Source organism: Cnephaeus nilssonii, assembly GCF_951640355.1.
Source record: "Cnephaeus nilssonii genome assembly, chromosome: 2".
NCBI classification, from domain to species: domain Eukaryota; kingdom Metazoa; phylum Chordata; class Mammalia; order Chiroptera; family Vespertilionidae; genus Cnephaeus; species Cnephaeus nilssonii.
In genome coordinates this window covers 24,850,498-24,874,246 of record NC_137073.1, presented here as the reverse complement: position 1 = coordinate 24,874,246, position 23,749 = coordinate 24,850,498, and the positions used below count along the sequence as shown (strand labels likewise).

The 23,749-nt window shown below is 41.1% G+C and overlaps 1 protein-coding gene across 3 annotated transcripts in view; it reads right to left on the bottom strand.

Annotated features, from left to right (window-relative positions):
• MRTFB (myocardin related transcription factor B) overlaps window positions 1–23,749 on the bottom strand; it is a 210,559-nt gene that overhangs the window by 60,700 nt on the left and 126,110 nt on the right. The window contains exon 1 of one of the 3 annotated variants that reach the window (XM_079794278.1): window positions 18,237–18,662. The exons of the other annotated variants lie outside the window; for them this stretch is intronic. Within the exon in view, the coding sequence (XP_079650404.1) occupies window positions 18,237–18,357 (121 nt within the window). The 5' untranslated portion in view covers window positions 18,358–18,662. Of the gene's footprint in view, window positions 1–18,236; window positions 18,663–23,749 lie in introns of those variants that run through there. 3 annotated transcript variants of the gene reach the window in all.

Below are 23,749 nucleotides of genomic sequence, written 5' to 3'. Positions count from 1 at the left end.
TAGCTGCCTAAGAAGACAGTTTCCTGGGCAATGGCCTTGTGTCTGAAAACTGAACCCACGAGCATTCTCCCATGGGTGCCTAGTTGAGTTGATGAACTGTGCTATTGGACTGACATAGCTTCCATTCTAATTAGTTAATTGACAGAAATCCAGTATCCTCCATGGCCATCTTGCCAATAATTACAAGTCTATAGAATTCTCAGGGAGAAGAAAAAGTTCAAAACACTGAGTGAGCAGTTACATCTTTTCAGGAAACAAAGGACATAGTGATAGGGTTGAAACAGAATTCATGTTATAATTGCTCACATTTGAACATTTTCAAAGACTATCTTTATCTCTGAAAAATGTATAAACAAAAATAATCAAACTTATGGTCCTAAGAAGTTCTTAAGTTTAAAATATTTGGGTTTAAACCTGATTAATTTTCTCCAAAAAGGGGAGGCAGCAATAAAGTATGTATATCTCACTATAAAACTAGTATGTATTCTCAGTGCAAAATCAGGTCCTATAAGTTCAGAATTCTCTAATAGTTCTGTATTTCCTGATGATAAAACTCACAAAAAGCATGAAAAGGGCCCTCATCAATAGAAGATGAGGCTCTAGAGTCACTTGCTGACCATGATATATGTATCATCTTTGAAATTATAGATGAGTGAGAATATAAATACATACTACTTTATATCCATTGCATTTAGAGATAAAAATTTTAATTAATTGTTGGATTTTTTTCCAAGGTGATGTGTCTTGTTACCTCTTAGGGCTAACATTCATGGTATCCTATTACATTTCAACAAAGAAAAATGCATATAATTTTGAAAATTCTACTTAGTGTTTTCCTTGTTAGAACAAATAAAAACAATATTGTGTCAACAGAAGTGTTTTGAACTTGCTCTTTTTTTTTTTATACAGGAAAAGTAAAAATTTAATTTTAAAGACCATTTAAAAAAATGAAAGGTAGCTTATCTAATGTACAGATAAAATGTCATTCTTATTCAGCATCATAAATAGTTCAGATATTTAAAAGTACCTTCTTTTAGTTCCTTTCTCCTGCTTCTTAAATGGTTTAAAGTGCTTTCAGAACAAAATCTTAGGATTAGTCTCCAGTATGAAAAACTTTAAAATATCATGCTGTCTTTCACATAATACTTATACCCACTTCAAAGTTTCCAGCTGCTTTGTGAACCCAGATGATATGTCTATTCTTTTTTGTTTCTATAAGTAGAATGTATGGAATGTTTCCTTAATATGATGTAATTAAAGTGCTTTTTCACTCTAAAGAAAAAAACACCCTATTATGCAACATTTTAATAATAACATATAGCGATTCAGCATGAATTGAATAGGCCAAAACAAAGCATAGTTTTGGCCTAGGTTTGCAAGGGGACATCTGAAGACTGTATATTATAAAAACAAGGCAGAAATAATACTTCCTAGGAAGCAGAATGGCAGGCAGCCATGGTCTTGACAACTCTTTATAAATAGCTAGTTATGGGGTATGAAGGAGGGTGGGGTGAAGAGGGGAGGGCAGATGAGCAGCTGTCTGCAAACTAGAGAGGATCCAATGTATATTATTTAATTACTAGAGGCCCGGTGCACGAAATTCGTGCATGGAGGGGGGTTGTCCCTCAGCCCAGCCTGTACCCTCTCCAATCTGGGACCCCTCAAGGGATGTCCGACTGCCCGTTTAGGCCCGATCCCAGGGATCGGGCCTAAACGGGCAGTCGGACATCCCTCTCACAATCCAGGACTGCTGGCTCCCAACTGCTTGCCTGCCTGCCTTCCTGATTGCCCCTAACTGCTTCTGCCTGCCAGCCTGATCACCCCTAACCACTCTGCTGCCAGCCTGTTTGCCCCCAACTTCCCTCCTCTGCCGGCCTGGTCACCCCTAACTGCCCTCTCCTGCAGGGTTGATCACCTCCAACTGCCCTCCCTTGCAGGCTTGGTCCCTCTCAACTGCCCTCCCTTGCAGGCCAGGTGCCTCCCAACTGCCCTCTCCTGCTGGCCATCTTGTGGTGGCCATCTTGTGTCCACATGGGGGCAGGATCTTTGACCACATGGGGGCAGCTATAGTGTGTGTTGCAGTGATGATCAATCTGCATAGTACTCTTTTATTAGATAGGATAGAGGCCTGGTACAGGGGTGAGGGCCAGCTGGTTTGCCCTGAAGGGTGTCCCTGATCAGGGTGGGGTTCCCTTGGGGTGTGGGGCGGCCTGAGCGAGGGGCCTGTGGTGGTTTGCAGGCGGGCCACGCCCCCTGGCAACGCAAGCGGAGGCCCTGGTATCTGGAATTTATTTTCCTTCTACAATTGAAACTTCGTAGCCTGGAGCAGAGCCAAGCCTGGGGCTCCCTCTGAGGCCGGAAGCCATTTGTGTTGGGGTTATAATTGAAACTTTGTTGCCTTAAGCGGATGGGCCCAGCCAGGGTGTGTGGAAAGCTTTGCTTCCCCTGTTGCCCGCGGCAACCCTGGCCTGCTCTCTCAAGCTCCATTCTGCCGCCATTTGTTTGAATTGGTTTACCTTCTATAATTGAAACTTTGTAGCTTGAGTGGAGGCTTAGGCCTGCAACAGCTGGCAGAAAGCTTGGCTTCCTCTGTTACCTAGGAAACCTTGCTCTCTGTGGCTGTAGCCATCTTGGTTTGGGTTAATTTGCATACTAGCTCTGATTGGGTGGTGGGCGTGGCTTGTGGGTGTGTCGGAGGTATGGTCAATTTGCATATTTGTCTATTATTAGATAGGATAAGATGCTGGACAAAACAACTGCAGAATCATGAGGGGTGAAAAAAACAAAAAAACCTGAGCAGTCAAGGAACGGTTGGGTAAACCAGAGGTAAAAGCAAAGATGGAAAACTAAAGAACACTCTTGGAATTGACTAGGTATTGACTCTGAATCAGTATCAGGCAAAAAACAGAAGCTGATTTCAGTTGTTTTTTAAAAAAATATTTTCAAACAGATATATAAATGAATGAAGTGGTTGGTTGGCAAACATTTATTATGTATTGTTTAAATAGTATTAAATTAGGGGCCTGATCCTATGAAAACAAGACAATTTATTAAAGCCAACACTCTCACGTTATCTTTTGAATTTAGACACAAGAGGGATGAACTGGCCCCTAAGTAACACCTTATGACAATTAAGTTTGAGGCCCCATGCGATCCTGGTTCAGTGTTTTATCAAGCAGCAGCTTAGCAGTCAAGTTTACAATTGCATTTGATTATTTGGGAGGGGGGAAAAGGACAGCTAAAAGATTTATACTGAAAAGGCAAAAGATTGATGAACTGCTCTTCCTTTACCTTAAAAATAAATGTTAAATTGTAATTATTGTTACTATTACTGCTATTACTTTACATACTGGCTGAAGAGAACTACTTTTTTTCAAAGATAAAAAAGCTATAAGGTTTTTTTTAAAGACTTTATTTTTTTTTAGGGCAGTTTTAGGTTTACAATAAAATTGAAGGGGAGATATATTCCCTATTTCCACAACCCATTATCAACAGGATTTAAAAATGTAATTCTACAAAGACTCCCGTTATTTGTAGTTCTTTGCTGTATATGGTTTATTTTGCAGTTAAAGGGTAAGAGGTCAATCCTGAAGTGTTAGCTTCTGAGCTTGGGACTCAGAAATGCCTTACTATTTGTACCACTGATACCTCTATTTAAAAATCAATGTTTTATAAAAAAAAAATAATTTTTATTTGTTAAAATAAGTGACACATGCAGATAAAAAAAGGTATTAAAAAGAAAAGTGAAAGTCAGTCCATGCTACCCTAGTCCTTCTCCACAAAGTAACCACTGTTAAATTTCTAGGGCTCCAGAGAATGTTTTGTGAATATTCCAACAATATTAAATATATAATATGCAAAGGAGACACACGCAGTGGGATCATACTAGTCATGTAGTTTAGGGTTTGCTTAAAAAAACCCACATGAAATCTAGCCCTGGCTGGTGTGGCTCAGTTGGTTGAGCATCATCTCCTGCACTAAAAGGTTGCCATTCAACTCCCAGTCAGGGCACAAACCTAGGTTGCAGGTTTGATCCCCACTAAGGGTGTGAACAGGAGGCAGCCAATCAATGTATCTCTCTCACATCGAGGTTTCTCTTTCTGTCTGTTTCTCTGATTCCTTCTCCCTTACTTACTCTAAAATGAATAAAAACATATTTTAAAAAACATGAAATCTAGTTCATTCTTACTGGCTGTGTTAATGGCTGTATCTAACACATGGATGTATCAGTCATACACTCTTAAGTTTTGAGATTTCTTGTTATTATAATAAGGCTGCAATGGTTCTCCTGATTCATTTTTTAGCATATTTTGAGTTTACAAACACACTACATTTCTAATAATTTAAAATTTCATAGGGCACATTGCAATCCAAATGGTTGTACCAATCTATACTCCCACTTACAGGGTAAGAGAGTATCTTTTTGTTCATCCCTTCCCCACAATATACATCACCATGTTTTAAAGTAACTTTAAATTCACTTCCACTTACCTAAAACTGGCTATATAAGCCCAAAATAATAGTAAAATTTGGTACAATAAATAAGCAGTAAGGGACCAAAAGATATCAAAGGAATTAGTAAAGTGATGGGGCTAGGTTTGAGTGGTTGTCAGAAGTTCAGATTAAGCTTTCTCTTGCAAAACATATATTTATTTATATAAATTTGGTAGAATTTTTCTGATGTTCCAGGGTACAAAACTTAAGCATAAGACTTCTCATTTTTTTCTTCAACTCCAACAGCTGAGAGTTATAATGACCAGATTTGAGATCTATTCAGAAAAAAGCAACATCATGTGGTAGGGACTGGATATTGTATTTGAAGGAGAAAGATAAAAATGATGCCTGGGTTTCTGGCTTAAGCACCCAGGTAGACCATTTATGAGATAAAGAGCACAAGGTGGCCATTGGGGAGCCCAGTCTTGGACATGTCTGAATTGGAAGTAGAAATGTGCAAGTGACAATTGGCTGTATGGGTCCAGATTTCAGAAGGTAGGTCTTGCTACGAGATTGAAATTTGGAAGTTGTGACTTATGTAATATTTGCCAAGGTAGAGAATAGAAAAAGAAAAGGCAAAAGAAGCCCAGGACTATGCTCTGAGGAAAGTTAACAATTAAAAGTTAACAATTTATAGATCAGCTAGGGCTGCGGTCGGCAAACTGCGGCTCGCGAGCCACATGCGGCTCTTTGGCCCCTTGAGTGTGGCTCTTCCACAAAATGCCACGGCCTGGGCGAGTCTATTTTGAAGAAGTGGCGTTAGAAGAAGTTTAAAAAATTTGGCTCTCAAAAGAAATTTCAATCGTTGTACTGTTGATATTTGGCTCTGTTGACTAATGAGTTTGCCAACCACTGAGCTAGGGGATGAAAATCCAATAAAGAAGACAGAGGAAGCTGCCTGGGAGGAGGAGGAGCCTGGAGGGTGTGTATAAAGTGTTTCTAGAAGGGATTCATGATCAACAGGGTTAAGTATTGCTGTTTTAATACATGGAGGAGCTAATTTTGGAGTGATGAATGGAAGTCATACTGGAGGAGGTTAAGGAATAAAGAAGGACCAAAAGTGTGAATGACGTTAATGGAAACAATACTTTCAAGATGTTGCCCATGAAGGGTAGGAAAGAGGGTGAAAAGCTTGAGAAGGCATGGAACTTCAGGTTGGAACATATTGAGCAAGTCTATAACTAATAAAGAGCAAGAGAGAAGAAAGGGAAGGAAAGAGAAAGGAAGAGAAAAGATGGGAATGAATATGGATGAAAATGAACAAGAGACTAAGAGGCAGCAGGTCCCTTGAAGGGAAGGAGGTGCAGAGCATACCAGGACAGCCTCTGTTAAGAGACACTTCTATCATTATAGGAGGGTAGCAAGGACTGGATATAGCTGCAGATAGGTTTATAGATTTGGTCTGGGACGTCCAAATGATGGCTTTTATTTTCTCAGAGGAGGAGGAAGAAAGGTCATCTGTTGAAAGTGAGATGAAGGAAAAGTTAGTTTGAGGCCAGTAAAGGAGGTCTGAAATATCACTGCAGACAGTGAAGAGCAAGTTGAAAAGAAACATGGTTATTTATTACAGAAAAGCTCCAACTAATAATGATAACAGCTTGGGGGAGATAAGTCAGTCAGGAAGCTGGCAAGTCACTCACTGGCTCTGAACTATATCATTTTTATAAGAGAAGACCACGAGATATGAAATTAGAACTCTGGCAGTTCTTTTTAAAGCTTATTATATAAAATAGAGACCTGATGCACGAAATTCGTAGGCCTTCCTTCCCCCGGCTGCCGGCACTGGCTTCCCTCTGCCTGCCTGCTGGCACCGGGGACAGGGGCTGGCTTCCCTCGGGCTGCCCGCAGGCATCTGAGACCCGAGCTTCACTCTGGCTGCAGGCAGGCACCTGGGCTGGATTCCCTCCGGCTGCCCACAGGCACCCAAGACCCGGGTTTCACTCTGGCCGCCGGCAGGCACCCAGGAAACGGGCTTCCCTCTGGCCCTGGCTTCATCCAGAAGGACGTCCGGTCTAATTAGCATACTACCCTTTTATTATTATAGACTAGAGGCCTGGTGCACAAATTCCTGCACTGGTGGTGTCCTTGGCGTGGCCTGTGGCTCCTGCTCATTCCAGCCCTGCTGCGCCTGCCATGGGCTCATGCCTAGTCAGTCCTGATCAGGAGAGGCTCGTGCCACTGCAGCGGATTCATTCTCGCCAGCCGTGAGCCCTGCGTCTTGCACCCATCCTAGGGGGAGTGGGGATGGCTGGGACGCGATCGGCCCTCTGGGCGGGTGGTGGGATGCCCTTGCCAGCCCAGGATCCGGATCTGTCCCGCTGATTGCGCCAATTGTGGGGAGCCACCTGGCTGGGACACTTTTATATCATTTCTTCCTTGCAGAATGTCTAGGGAGGGGAAGCGGCTGTGGTGCCCAAGGCCGACGGATCTGTTGGGATCGTGCTAGTGACACATGTCTGTCGGTGTCTGGCCCGTTCTCCAGAGATTGGACCTGCAGGACTACTGAGGAAGTGAGTGGCTGTCACAGGGGTGGTGGGTCACTGGAATGGGCGGTCAAGCTGTGTGGCACTCCCGCTGTGGGAGCGCCACTGACCACCAGGGGGCAGCTCCTGCATTGAGTGTCTGCCTCCTGGTGGTCAGTGCACGTCATAGCGACCAGTCGACCAGTTGTTTGGTCACTTAGGCTTTTATATATAAAGACTAGAGGCTCAGTGCACAAAATTCGTGCATGGGGCGGGGGGTCCCTCAGCCTGACCTGCACCCTCCTTCAATCCGGGAGCCCTTTTGCAATTGGGACCTCTGGCTCCTAACTGCTCTGCCTGCCTGCCTAATCCTCCTAACTGCCCTCCCCTACCGGCCTGGTGACCCCTAACTGCCCTCCCCTGCCAGCCTGGTCAACCCTATTAACTTTTTAAAAAAAATCTTATCCCCTTCACACACAATTGTATTTGACTTCCTTATTGGCTTCTCCCTCTCACACAATTTTTCTCCCTCCTTTATGTAACACTTTTTCCTACTGACTCATCATTTATAAACTTTTCTTTCCTCCTTATTTCCTACTTCTGTTCCATCATCCTTCTTCCCATCTTTCTCCAACCCTTCCTCCCTCCCCACATTCCTTTCCTTTTTCTTTACTCCCCCCCTCCCTCCCCTTTTTCTTCCTTCCCACCTTAATTTTTTTCTTCACTTTCTCCCTCAGACCTGCTTTGCTCCCTCCCCCATTTCTTCCTTCTTCCCATTCTCCTTTTAAGCTCTACCAGCTCCCCTTTAAAACTTTTCTTCCCTCCCTCTTTCTCTCTCATCCTACCTTTCCCATACACTCTTCTCTACTTACTTCCACTGTTTTAATATCTATCTATCTACCTGCCTAATTATTCACTATCATTTATCTTTTTTCTTTTCTGACTCCTACTTTTAAAATCTGTCCTCAGTATACAACTACACTTGGCCCTAACCGGTTTGGCTCAGTGGATAGAGCGTCGGCCTATGGACTGAAGGGTCCCAGGTTTGATTCCAGTCAAGGGCATGTACCTTGGTTGTGGGCACATCCCCAGTTGGGGGTGTGTAGGAGGCAGCTGATTGATGTTTCTCTCTCATCGATGTTTCCAACTCTATCCCTCACCCTTCCTCTCTGTAAAAAAATCAGTAAAATATATTTAAAACACACACACACACACAAAAACAAAAAAACAACTATACTTGATTGTCATTATAGCTCCTATAGTTCACTCATACATCCTCTTTCCTTCTTTAATGCTGCTCTCTACTGACTCCTTTATAAAGTTCTTCCCTCCCTCCTTCCCTTCTTAAAGCTTCTGTTTTGGGGGGGGGGTGTTAACCCCCAGCCCAGGGCTCAGCCCCAGCCAGGTGTTCACTGCTCCCCCTTCCCGGCCTCCCCACCACTGTCCTGCTCCCATTCCCTGCCCGGGATGCCTGGCCCAGCGAGGGTGGCTGAGGCCCACGCGGCCTAGGCGCTGCTGCTGCCGCCGCCGCGAAGCAGGAGCACCTCTCCCCAGAAGGTCTCGGACCATCCACCACTCCGTCCCGGACCCTCCCCGCCAATGGCCCGTGCCAGGGGCCACCGCCCTCCTCCCGCGTCTGGGCGGGGCTCCCACCCTGCCCCTCGCCGGCACACCTGCTCTCCCCCCGCCCCCAACCCCGGTTGCCACCCCCTCCCGCGTGCAGCCCCGCGTTTCCTTCCCTTTTCCATTCCTGCTTCTTTTTCTTGTTCCCTTTCTGTATTTCTGTTTCTACTCTGGGCCTGTCTGCATGCAGGCCTGCCTTCCTCTCCCTCTCCTTTCTTATCCCCTCCTATCGTATCCTATCCTACCCTGGGCCTTGCAGCTGCCTGAGCAGAGGGCGGGGACGCAGCCTCCTGATCCGGTTGTGATGTGATACTGTAATGGATAATTTGCATATTTATCTATTATTAGAATAGATTTTAATTAACAACAGTTGCAGCCCAGCAATTCCACTTCTAGGTAAACTGAAAATAATTGAAACCTGGCACTCAAACACATACATGTACACACATGTTCACAGCAGCACTATTCACAATAGTGAAACACATGGGAACAGGCCAAAAGGTGGGAAAAGATCAACAGATGCATGGGTAAACAAAATGTGATCTATCCATACAATGAAATGCTATTCAGCCATAAAAAGAAATGAAATACTGGTTCATGCTACAATACAGAAGAACCTGAGAAACATTATGCTACGTGAAAGAAACCAGCCACAAAGGATCACATATTATAGGATTCCAGATATGTGAAATATCCAGAACTGGTAAACCCAGAGAGCTCAGATTGTTGGTTACCAGGAACTGGGGAGAAAAGAGCATGGGTGTAAATGTTTAATGGTTACAGGGTTTTTTTTGGGGGGTGATGAAAATGTTTTGAAACTAGAGAGAGGTGTGGTTGCATAACACTGTGAATACATTAGATGTCTCTGAATTATTTTATTTTAAAATGGCTAATTTTATGTTATGTGAATTTTACTTTAATTTACAAAAGATAAATTGCTAGAAAAGACTTTAAGAAACTAATTACACAGTAATTAGACTTTCTTATTTCTCACCCACCCTCCCTCTCACCACCATAATTCCATTAACCACAAATGGTGTCTTTATCTTTTAATGATTTGATAACTACAATAACAACTACATTATAAATTCCTGGTCATACTGAATTCTAGGTGTGTTTTTTTTCTGGCCTCTATTTCCCCTTCTAGCCCTCATCCTGTATTGTAACACTTTCTACAAAGCTCAACACATAGAAGTTTTAATAAACATGTTTTATTCAATTTTGTATGGTATACTTAGTATATAATTAAGTTACTATTTTCTAAGGAAAGAGAATACTATGCCAAATTTAAGAATAAATCACCTAGAGGATTGTCTATGGGCAAGTGATTATCATGGGGCAGAACCAATGCTGTTTTGCTTTGTTATATGAATTTGAGGCTCGGGGTATTTTTGAATTGATGTTGGTGGTAAAACAGAAGAAAAAATTAAATGACATTGTTCTGAAGGGTACAAGAAGGCTAAAAAGGGCAGGTAAAGGGAAAATGAATAAAGGGCACCACAAAAAACTGGTAGATACTAATTTCTTTTCATCTCCACTTTCTATTAATGTGAAATTCATGCTGCATTAAAGAAGAGAAAAACACTAAGTACTCTCAGAGATGATAAAAAGTAGCAGCCGAAGATTACAGACTGATTGTATTTTCAGGGGTCTAATTTGCCAATTAAAAAAAATAAGGTTCTTGAAGTAATTTTAGAAAATGGAAAGCAAGAGGCCAAAAATAAAATGGTGGTTTGTCCTGTGGGGGCAGAGGCAGGTGGTACAAACTGCAGAATTCTAAACCACTGACCGACCCTTGCTGGTAAGGAGGTCACAGTCTAGAATGTAGCTTTTACCCTCTATAAGGAATTAAAGAACAAAAATGAAGTAAAAAGTAAAATGCTGACAGTCTAGGCTAACACACTGTAGGTTTCTTGCATTAATCTGCAGCATGAGGTCAGGAAGACAATGTTTTCAACACTGTGCCTTGGAAATTTACAGGCACTTTGAAAACTCCAGTTGGCTGCTGCTTCTGTTACCATGGAAACAGACTGCTAAAAATGGGGCATGTTTCTTTAAACTGATCATACCTTCACACAAATTCCCTTCTCCTTTTTGTCAAATGATGGAATGAATTTAAGTATGCTTCTCGTGGTATGACAATGTGATGTCAAGCCAGGGGCCTGGTACAGAATGGCAGGGATAACATTAGCCTGTGGCAACATATAGAAAGGTATTATATATGTACATGTATGCACTTAAAAAAAATCTCATTTGGTTAAAAAGTAGTGAAAATAAAATACACAGTGGGATAAATTGAAGTATAACAACACAAACACTTCAAAAGCAAAATCACCCATTTAATTGCCTGATCACCAGCAATGTACAGAGATTAAAACAATACTTGATTTATTTTATCTGACAATATTTAATCTGTAGTAACATGCTGGTTCTGTACCTAAACTTCTAGATTTCTTACCCTAAATGGTTCTAAAAGGAGATAATGTTTATTTTTCTTATTTTGGGCAATCAGAAATTCTATATTCTACCACTGTATTAAAATTTCAGTGTGCGGCTCTAGGTAGAGGTAAGTTATAAGTTAATTCCTCTGAAATTATTACCATGATAAGTTTAGGCTGTGAGTTCCCTGAATTCCTTCCTAATTCCTCTGAAATGGGAAAATGTATGTTGTATAAAAGATTCTGAAATGTCTTGATGTAAATTCCTAAGGGAGGCTCCTTGAACAAAAGGACAATTAACAATGAAACAGGGAAATAATAGAATATTCTTTACCTCCAATTTTTCCCATTATAGAAAGTACATGCTATTCTCTTGAGGTCACTTCATCCTGGCCCAGTATCCTGGTCCTTCTTCCCCTTTTGTGGATTCAGGAGTGGACTCACACACATGCATGTCTACATATAGCCATTCATATATATACCTATATGGACACACGCGCGCGCGCACACACACACACACACACACACACACATGCACGCGCACCACCAAAACAAAGAGAACACAAAACTGTCATAACTTGTGTGCTATCCTAATATCATAGCAACCATGCATGATGACGCAGGTAGAATGGTGAGTTGCAGTTCAGGCTAATGGGGTGGGGTTGGGGTTGGGATGGGCAGGGAGAGGCATTCTGGGAGAGAATAACAGAGGGAGAGAGGAGTACCACATGCTTCTGAGACAGAGGCAGGCCTCAGTAAAGGGGGTGAGTGGGTGGGGAGGAATCAGCTGCAGGTCTATCTCTACTTGAGTAAAGATTTTTATAAATACTCTTTCCTTTTATTTAATACTAGAGGCCCGGAACACAAAATTCGTGCATTGGGTGGTGGTGAGGGGGTCCCTTAGCCTGTCCCGCACCCTCTCCAATCCGGGACCCTTCAGGGGATGTCCAACTGCAGGTTTATTGGGCCTAAACCGGCAGTCAGACATCCCTCTCACAATCTGGGACTGCTGGCTCCTAACTGCTCACCTGCCTACCTGCCTGATAGCCCCTAACCACTCTGTCCACCTGCCTGATCACCCCTAACCGCCTCTGCCCAGCCCCCACCACCGTGGCTTTGTCTGGAAGGAGGACCAGATGACCGGAAGATGTCTGGTTGACCTGGTCTAATTAGCATATTACCCTTTTATTAGTATAGATCTACATGGGAGGATGAATACTAACTAAACTTATCATGGTAATAATTTCATGATATATGTAAGCCAAATCATTATGCTGCATGCCTTAAACTTATTATATGCTGTCACTTATATTTCTAAAACTAAAAAAAAAAAAGAAAAAAAGACTATTTGAGGAAAGATGGTACCCGTGGTTGAACAGTGTTGTGGATAAATATTTTTTTGAGGTAGAACTGACAGATTTAGTAATAGGGTTTGGTGAGGAGGAGGAGGTCACTCTCATTTAGGTTCCTGGTATGAGCCAATGGGTAGCAGAGGTGCCATTAGTTGAGATAGGAAACCCTGGAGGAATATGTTTCATGGAATTAGTAAGGGGCCTGCCCACTGGTGATATCAGGGGTATAGATGTGTTCTCAAACACAAGAGACAGGCTGGCCCTTACAGCTGGTAATCATCACTCATTTGGACCAAATCAGACATGGTTCTCTTCTGTATCTCCTTTATGTGTGTGCATATTTTAACTCCTATATTATCATTTAGTTTCTTGATTTTTAGGCTGTGAGCTCCCTGAATGTTGTGGTTAAGAGAGGTTTATAACTTCTGGCATGATGCTGTGTAGAAGCACTCAAATTTTTGCCAAATGAAATTATTTCTAATAAAAAACTAAGTTATATAATTTCATCTCAAAAGTAGCACGTGCTGTTTTTTTAAAAAAATGTTGAATCACATTCTGGGGAGAGGAAATCTATATATATAAAAGCCCAACAACAGAACTCACCACCAGGGGGCAGACACTCAACGCAGGAACTGCCCCCTGGTGGTCAGTGCGCTCCCACAGTGGGAGCGCCACTCAGCTGACCGGGATGAGTGGCGCTCCCGCAGCAGGAGCAGCCGCTCTGAGGGCGGGTACATGGCCACTCAGCTGACCGGGATGAGCAGCGCTCCCACAGCAGGCCAATCCCCGCAGGACACACCCTCCACCAGTGTACGAATCCATGCACTGGGCCTCTAGTTTATTATAAAGACCATACCTTACTTTTCAAATTTACTTAAAAAAAAACAACACATTAAGTTAGTGATACCTCACTTGTACAACACTTTCAATTGTGTAGAAAACTGGCAGAAAACAAAGAAAGAAGAAATTCCCAGAGAAATCAAAATAGATGTTTTAAAATTCACGTGTAATGTGCCTTATTTCAACTGCCTATTTGATTGTTTCTCTGCTATGGCTCAATACATAGCAGCTGAATCACAACAGAATCAGGATTCCACTATTACATTTTGTTAATTTGTTGCTTAAAGAAGATTAGAAGCAGCAAATCAGAAAAGGGAGAGCAGTTAGAAGTGGCAGATGACAAAAATCAAACATTAAATAATAGTTCTAGTAATCTAGTAATGATTTAGGGATCATTGTAGGCATGGGCAAATATTTTGTACACAACAATGCTTTAAGACACCAATACATTATATTTTGGGCCATCCATGAACTTATAATTGAGTTATAAATTATATCTGAAGGTAATAGTTCAAATTATATTCTGCTTAAGAGGAAGGGCTGTATATAATACTCTTTAAATAATTGCTGCATAATAATAATGTGTCGATGAGATGCAGGACACTGGGGGTTGAGATATTAAATGATCCAAACAATGATTCTATCTCCAAGAGATACTATGGTCTAATAACGAAGATAGCACAGATATATATCATAGTGGCAAAAGGTGAAATGCCTTAGATGCAGATCAAGTTAACAGGATTATACAGGAGAGAAGAAATTATTTTTTAACTGACAGGATCAAGTGACTTTCTTTAGGAAATGGCTTGAGGATTAAAGACACTTTGGACCTGCAAACTAGGGTGAGAGGAATGTTGTGAGCAAAGGCAGGGAGGAGGGAGCAGTCCAATAGTACTTTCTGCAGTGATGGAAATGTTTTATAGTCTACACTGTTCAATATAGTAGCCACTAACCACATATGGCTACTGAGTAGTTGAAATGTGGCTCATGTAATTAAGGAGCTAAATTTTTGAAAATTATATTTCATTTTAATTATTTTAAATTTAAATAACCACATGTGGCTAAAGGACAGCACAGGTAGAGTATGTCTGAGATAATTTCCATCACTTAAAAAAGTTTTGGTGCTTCAATAAAGGTACTTATTTAATCTATTTCCTCAGGTTGGATTACTCATATAATGTCATACAAAGGTGCATTTTCCGACATAGCCATGTCCCAGTATACCACATTAATCTACTACACTGTCTACTACACAATGTACCACAAACGTTTACAGATATTATCTCAACTGTTATTAACTAGCCTGTGCCAGATTAGGAATGAGGTCCTCCAAATCTGTAACTCCTCCCCCACGACTGAGCCACACAATGAAAGAGGCCCAGTTCCCCAAGTCACTTCTTGGAGGACAGTTGACTACGCTGTCCAATACACGTTGGACTATGGTTTGAGCAAGAAATCACTTTGATTGTTTAAAAAACACTGAATGCAAGTTACTTTAGTCCAGGTAATTAATACACAACCCAGTTTTCTTTCTGTGGTATTTCATTTTTACTATTAGAGAGCTCTGTATATTGAATGCTAATTCTTCTATTTGCTGGGATATAAGTAGCTGGTAGCATTGGTATTATAATTCAATATCTTAATGAGTTATATTAAACCATTTATGTGAATTAAATCATCTTGATTTATTTTATTTCCTTCAAAAGTCATAATTATTGATTCTCAAGTTGTCAAGTCGATGATTTATAATATCCTTCTTTAGCCACAGAATCAGAAATTAAATTTAAATCTCATCCATGATGAACATTATTTGAAAATGTTCTAACCCTTCTGTGGATAAGGCAAAAGTTAAGAATCCCTAATGCTGCCCTGACAAAAGTTAAGAAATTCTAAATTTTCCTAGGGAAAATTTACTATTTTGAATTTGATTAGAATTCATGACATTGCTATGGTGGCCTAAAGCAAAAAACAATAGCAAAAGTGTGAGGTGATATGCTATATTATCCAAACAATTCTCTGGCATGTGATGACAACTACTCATTGGCAGTACACACAAACATTTTCAATAGGCATTACTAAATTTTCTGTTAAGGTGTCACACAAACTCTTGAAACATGTGATTGCTGCTGACAAAGTCTGTCCCCCCTGCCCAATAATTATTTCAGCTAACTATTACTCTCAGCAATAATAAGAATTCCAAAATATCCCAATATAAACAAGAACTAGACCAATAACTTGAGAAGCAGAGTGGACCTCTACTCCCTACAGTAGACACATGTCAGAAACACCAGTGAGACCAAGCTGTGTCTCTGATCAGAACTAAATGGACCCAAATTTATCCTTTCTTCATTACCTAGAAACTTATGATCCACACATTAAGAATAATCCCAAAGGTTATTCTTTCATAAAAACAAAACCAAAAACCAACTTTGCCAAAAATGAATGGAAAACCAAACACTCTTGATATAAAATATAATAAATATTTTGTGTGTTCCCTTAACAGATGAGGCATAAACCATTAGACATTACTGACAGTCACTTATATATTTCTCTCTTTTGACAAAACAGCATAGGATCTAAATAGACTAGGGCGTTTTAGTGTTCAAACAACTGTAGCCAACTTGTATGGATTAATACAACTGACTCCATGCTTAAAAACAGATAAAGCTCTGCAGTGGCTTGTTCCTTGTTTTATTCTACGAGTCTGATAAGCTGACCATTGGTGTTCATCTGTAGGCAGTAACTGCGACACACTAAATTCCACACTAAAGTTCAATCTTGCATGGGAACCAAAGTATTTTCATACTACTCCAGTAACAAATCACCCTCAGCATCTCTATATGCTTTTTTGCCCTCAGCGCTATCTGTACCAGAAAATGAGTAGAAATACAGTCTGCTGAAATATAAAGCAAAACCCAGTTCAGTGCAACTGTGGTGAGACAGATTAATTTTATCATCCAATCTTTCTGTGGAGTGTTTTAAAATATGGAAGTTCTCTCCCCTTACCTCTTTATATCCATGAATTTACATGACAGTAAAATACAGAATACTTCTATATTTGTCAATGTATATAGGATCGCAACAATTTAATTTTAAATAGAAGGGAAAAATAACAAAGGTTTAAAAAAAATAAGAAGAGGGATGATAAGCTGGCATTAAACCAGGCATCTTATAAAAACACTATGAAGTAAATATTATTTATCCTCATTGCACAAAATTTGTCCAGGGTCACAGAGCTAGAAAATGGTATGCCTGGGATTTGACCCCAAGTATATATCTCACTTGAGAGTCCATGCTCTTGCTCTTTTGACATCATACTCTCACACATGTATAAACAGAAAGCATGGTCACGACTGTTAGGGAAACAATCCATACATTATGTAATTATCTCAACTCTACTTTGCTGTTCCTGTTGATAATTCCCCTATAATTTTAATCCTTGCTTTCTATGCTCCTTTATCATATTCTGCTGTTGTGACATCTTTTTATTTTTCCTATTCCATTTTCCTCTCCTTTCTCAGTTTTTCAAGTAGCACAAAAATTGTTTTAAATTTAAGGTAGTATTAATAGCTTAACACTTGAATTTGACTTAAATGAGATGCATATCATTCTTAGCTTTTTTTTTAAGTGAATGATTAAAAAGTATTACGTTTCCCTTAGTGAGTCTCCAGAATGTCTCCTAAAAACTCCACCGGTATTGCTTCTATAATGACTTACAGTAAGTCCTGCTGTGCACAAGCAGAGGCGACCCATTGTTTGGTTCTTGGCAACAGCTATTTACACCTCATTGTGTGTCATTTGCTTCGATCTAGATGTTTTTCTACCTATACCCGAAAGTAGTTCAACTCTAGCAAGTCCAACTATTGTTTCTCATTATTATCTTTTAAATCTACAACAATCTATCATGCTCATATTCTAAATGAGCAAAAATGGAGGAATACGGGGGAGAGGTCAATGGGGGGGGGGAAGAAGACATATCTAATACTTTAAACAATAAAGAATTTAAATTAAAAAAAATGGAGGACTATCCTTTTGGAAGAAGCTCAAACTGCTACTTAGGCAGATAACTACATTTACTCTCTGGGTTTGTATGAGTAAGAGCGAGTGGAAAGGTGAGGGGGTGGCTCATGGCAGGAGCTGAAAGCAGATAAAATGAAAAAGATGGGGTTTTTCCTTCCAAAGAACATTAGAAAATCAAATTTCAGGTTAAACAAGTATTGAGATAGATGATCTGCACATCTCAAATTTAGGAAAAACTTATTCTCTATAGATGCTGAATTTTTTATACCATAGCCCTTGACCTCCAGCTGCTACGGTAAAGCATGCCATGCACTGGTCTTGTCACAGTAGGCCAGGACACAGGTCAGCAATGCCCATACCTTTGGCCATTTTCTTAAACTAATCAGCAGGTACCCGTACAGTGGCCACTAACAATAATTGACGGTATTCTTAAGCTTCTTCTTTGCTTTGTTACAAAACCACAAAACTGCAATGTGTGTTTAAAAACAAACAATGCAGTATGCATTATAACCAATTAAACCAATGATTTAAATATATAATTAAGAGTTAGCTACCTTCCTCGTTTTAAACACTAAAAACCATAAACATGCTAATTAGAAAAAAATTTAAGTTTCCTGGAATTATGTATTTGTTAACATAAAAGAAGCAGTGTTCTGAATAATATTGAAAAGGAAATGGCCTCTCCTAAGGAGGGAGGGGGGACAAAAAAATTTGGAGAACATGAGAAAACATACAAAATGAACCTGGAAGGATTTTAGTGAAATGAGGACTGGCTTCATAAGTCCCCTTACTATATTATTGCAAAATCCCTGGAGTTCCATCAGTTAATGAATCTTTAGAGAGGGCTACCAAGAACAGCATTAAGCTTTCATTTCAAAGAACTTAGACGGTGTAAGGTACAGCAGGGAACAGAGAGAGACACGGCATGGTGATCAGACAGACATGCTCAGGCTGGCTGAGGGGAATAGGAATTTGGCAGTTTTGGCCCAGTCCACAGAAACACTGACCTTCCTTGAGACTTTTCTGGTTGCTCCCCTCAAGGCATTCCTTTTCTTTTAATGGCTCGAAATCGCCAGCAGTTAAAATCTCTGGGAACCCCTGTTGCTGCTTCTTGGAGCTATCGATCATGGTGAGAGGCTTCTGGAGACAGGCAGCATCAAGCAGGAGAAGAGCTCAATTTGCCGATCAGCAGAGACCGGTGCTCAAAATACTCTGGTCCCTGGGTGCCGGGCGCCTCCTCACAATATCCCAATCACCAGTGGGCAATTATGTCTTTACCCAGCTGAAGGCAGCCATCAATCAGCCTTGGGTTCCCAGCCTGACCTGCACAGACACTCATGCTGCTGGAAGCCCTAAACTCTCTCCCACGTTGGGAGGCAGAGTTGCGGAGGCACGGTGATGCTGAAATCCCACCCCTTTTCCCAGCCAGCCCCTTTCCTTTGCCATTCCAGCTTCCCCTGCTCTGGGCACTTCAATCTGCAGTTTGATGGTCCGAATCATCTGACAAACACTGAGTCAAGCAGTTAAAAATAAATCCTCTAGTTGTTAAAAGAGAAGACTTTGCTGATACCTAAGACGACAAATTGCTGCCTGTGGTCTCTCTCTGGCTCTCTATAAACACAGACGCAGCCTGTGGAAATACTTTCTATCCGCCAGACAAGCACATTCATTACTCATTAAGTTCTGCAGCTAAACAAACAGCAGCTCAGGGCATCTGAAGGAAGCGGGTCTTATCTCCGCAGAGGCACAGCGCTGAATAAACATGCTACTAGCCTATTTGGATAAAAACACAGGCACTGCACTACCGAAGTTCTTTTGTGCGGTGCTTTTTGCTGCGTCCAGCTCTCCTGGCAAAGCAGTGCTCTTTGTAATAGGGACAAGTACTGTCACTGCAGCTTTCTGCCTCGCCAGTTCAGACCTGAGCAGCACTTTCCCTCTGTGCCGCTAGTCGGCTGAGAGAGTTAACATCGCCATGATTGTTCTAAGGAAAAATCTCTTCCCCTGCATTAAAAGCAGAGGCACTGAGAGCTTCTATTTCTTAACAGATTCAAGCAGAGATCAGCCCAAGTAAATTTCATATGAGCTATCAACAACGGGCACTTCTGCAGATCACAGACTGCTGTCCACTAGACACAAGGGATGCTGCTTGAAGGAAATCTAGGGATGGCAATTCCAAGCAAAGGTGGAGTTAAGGCTGTTTTTATACACCCCAAAACATATCTATCTATAACTGTAGCCAAAATAATATTATTTTTTTTAATGACTCAAAGTATATTCCTTTACAAAGAGCTCCCATAAAGTCCACTAGAGGTTGTAAGGGTAGCAGACCAAATCCTCTTCCAGGACAAACCTGTTTTGTTCATCTTTTTATAACCAACACAAAGCAGAGTGCCTGGAATATTAGTTCTCAATAAGTACTTGTTGCATGATTGAGTGAATGAATTAAAGCAGAAGAAAGTGCAACAGGAAAACTACCTTTGGTAATACTCAAGAGTTCTAAAGAAGTCCTACATCAATGACCAAAAGTCACTAATTTTAGATGGACAACTAAATGTTCTCTAAAGGAGGCACATTTCCTCTTTAAAAGAAAACACTCTAACATGATCCTTCTGTGGGATAAAGAAAGGCTTACATTTTTAGAGCCAGAAAAGTCAATATTCTCTTCACCATTTAAACACAGACGGGAACTAAATGAAGTCTATCCTTTGTTCCGGGTTCCAAGGCTGGTGTGCACGACACCCATGCTGTTCTAGAAAGATAGTTATCTATCCTGCTCCAGCATCTCTTGAGAATGGGATTGCATAGCACATGACATGTTTCTTGTCAAGTGAAATTCCTTCTGAAGCAATTTAAGCCCAGTGCTGGTAGTCTAAACCTCTGCAGGAACAAACAGCCACAGCGAGCTTATCACAATTCTAAAAAATGCCCTCAGATGCTCTGCACCTATTTCTGCTTCTAAGACCTTTATTCTTCTAAATTAACTGCTCCTGAACCTTTAAAGCAGTAAAAAAATAAAATATAAAAAAAGCCATACTTTTTTGAAGACATTCTTTAGGGTGGTCTTTTTATTTAGAAGTTTTGCGAAGTTTGTCTCATTTGACCCCCATCAGTCTCTGTGATTATTTGTACATTATAGACATTTTACAGACCAGGACCAAAGTTATAAAGCTGGTACATGGCAGATCTGAAATTTAACCAAAGTCTGGGTTTTCCAAAGCCCAAGTTTTTTTCCTGTTGCACTGCAATGCCTGCTGTCTTCTAGAATTCACTTCAATTCCAGGTTTTAGTTTGATCTTGGGACAGGTTTAACAGCAGAGAACATAACTTTGATGGCTTCCTAGTAATTCTCCACCTGGTGAGGGAGAAGGAAGCCAATATAAAAGAAGGCGTTTATGAAAGTGTTTTAACTTTTCCTGAAATAATAAAGCAGCTGCCAGCTGTATTTAGTACTTACAATGTGCCACAGTCTAAGTGCTTTGAATGTATTAATCTCACTTATTCTGTTTACCTGTGAATTCAACATTATTATCCTGATTTACAGATGAGAAAACTGAGGCCTAGAAAAATCTAGATTGTATCTTATAAGTAGTGGCGGAGTTCCAAACAGAAAGCTTAGCTCCAGGGCCTACATTCTTAATTACCTTGCAAAAAGAACCAGGAACAATAATCCCCAACATTCTCTTTTTCAAGATGTTGCTTTTTAGATCCTGCCCAGCTGATTTTAGGCCCCAAGTTCAGAAACCTCAGTACATACACAGCTACAACAGTCGTTTTCCAATTTTTTACTGGCTTTGTGTTTTGCGTGTGAATTGTGTGTATGTTGAATGTGTTAAAAAAAAAACCCAAAACTTCTCTTTTAAGAATTCTTTTCAAGTTTATTATTTTTGTACCTGATAAATGTAAAAAATCTCAATAAGAAAACACACTGTCCTGCTGTAGGTTTTTATAAAAAGTCTTTTCTTTATAGTTTTGAAAGGAAATAATTTCTTTAGTGGTGAATATGCCTGACAGAACATTTATTTTGCTATTTTTAAAAATTTGAAATAATTTCAGGTTCAGAGAGCATTTTTTTACTAAGCCATCTGTGAGTGGGCTCTGACATGATACCCCTCTACATTCAGTGCTTTAATTCCTACAAACAAGGATATTACGGTATATAACCATAATATAACCAGGAAATTAACAATGACATATCATTACCATCTAATTCACAGATTCTATTCAAGTTTTACCAGTTGTCTCAACAACATCCTTTATAGCAAAAGGATCCAAACTAGGATTATCCAGAGAACTGAATTATCAAGTCTCTTTCGCTTTTTTCCCTTCCATTTCTTCACTTTTCTTGAGTTTTGAAGATTACAGGCACGTTATTTTGCAAAATTACCCTCAATTTGAGTTTGTATGATGTGTCTTCGTGATTAGATTCAAGTTACGGCAGAATTATATTTGGCAGGAATAAGACAGAAGTAAAGATGTATTCTTTGTATCCTATCAGGTGGTACACAAATTCAATTTGTCTCATAACTGATAATGTTTATTTTGATTAATTGATTAAGGTGGTATCAGCCAGGTTTCTTCATTGTAAAGCTTTTCCTCTTCATAATTATTTTATGGGGCTAAATTATTTATGATTATGATGGTTGCCAAATGGTGATTTTGAAAATTCTATTATTCCTTCTATAATTATTAGTGGCACATCCTACTATAAGAAAAAGAATTTTCTTTATCTGATTTATGGTATTTCTTTATATCAGTACTAGAGGCCTGGTGCACGGATTTGTGCACTGGTGGGGTCCCTCAGCCTGGCCTGCAGAGATCGGGCTGAAACCGGCTCTCCGACATCCCCCGAGGGGTCCCGGACCGCGAGAGGGCAGTTCTCGGGTGATGCACCCCAAAATCAGGTTCCCTCCTCTCTGGTTCTGGGTGCGTCACCCAAGAACTGCAGCTGCCAAATCACCACAGCTCAGCAGCTCCTGAGTTGAGCGTCTGCCCCTGGTGGTTAGTGTGCGTCATAGCTACCAGAGCATTTGCCCCCTGGTGGTCATTGCATGTCATAGCTACTGGCTGGATGGTCGCTTAGGCTTTTATATTTAGAGATGTGCTCATGGACTTCTATTTTATTCAATTGATTATACCATGATCCTATCATTATTTATTTTGATGCTAATTATTCCAGATTTGGCCAGTGGGTACAGCATCAAGCTGGTTTCAGTTTCTTATTGTCATGACCCCATCATTCTTTGAGCACTTTCTTACTTTCTGGACAAGATGTTCCAGGCTCACCTTTTATGTTTCCTGCTCTTTTGAGAAACCAAGCTCTATATTCTAGATGTGCTCACAGTTATTAGGGTGTTACTATTCCCTTCTCAGCCTTCTCTGTAGGTTTAGTTAGGGAATACATCTGTGAGTTCATGTATGTGCACGTGTGCAAACACACACATATTTACATTTCTAGAAATTAATAGATGTAAAATATAGATTTATATTTACATCTACATTATTTATCTATACTAATAATAGAGGAATATGCAAATTGTCCAGGACGCCGTCAAAGTAACAGTAACGACCAAACAGCAGGCTTCTTGGGGCAACAAGGCCAGCAGGGGGGTTAGTGAGGGACGACCAAATGACTGAACAGCAGGCTGCGTGGGGCAACCAGGTTGGCAGGGGGGTTAGTGAGGGACAACCAAATGACTGAACAGCAGACTGTGTGGGGTGACCAGGCCAGCAGGGGGGGCAGTTTAGGGCAACTAGGCTGGCAGGGCAGGGCAGTTGGGGATGACCAGGCCGGCAGGGGAGGGCAGTTGGGGGCAATTGGGTCTGCAGGGGGGGGGCAGCTGGGGGCGACTGGGCCGGCAGGGGAGGGCAATTGGGGGCGATCGGGCCAGCAGGGGAGCAGTTAGGGGGTGATCAGGCTGGCAGGCAGAAGTGATTAGGGGCAATCAGACAGGTAGGCAGACAGGCGAGTGGTAGGAGCCAGCAGTCCTGGATTGTGAGAGGGATGTCTGACTGCCGGTTTAGGCCCGATCCCGGCAGTCAAACATCCCCCAAGTGGTCCCAGATTGTAGAGGGTGCAGGCCGGGCTGAGAGACAACTGCCCCCACTCCTGTGCACGAATTTCATGCACTGGGCCTCTAATAAAAATCATGAGTTCACCCTGATGGCTCCGATTCTAATCCAATGCCACAGGTTCACTCTAATGTTCTCTTTTCTACATTAAAAACCCTCTTCTATAATGAGAACCTTGTTTTCCATGGTCTCTGCCACCCCACTCATGAATATCCTGTTCACCTCACTGGCACTGCTGTAGCAAATTCCTATGCAGATGTCTCCCCATCCCACACAGCCTCTGAAGCCCTGTAATGGGTCACTGCCCACACTCCCCTGCTCGGTCCCAAATAATGTGTTTGGATTGTGAAGAAATGAAGGACAGAGAAGCCCATCATTGTCATATGGACTGCCTTCCAGTAGGTCTACCTTTTTCCTTACTATACATGCTACATCAACTTCTGTGTCATTT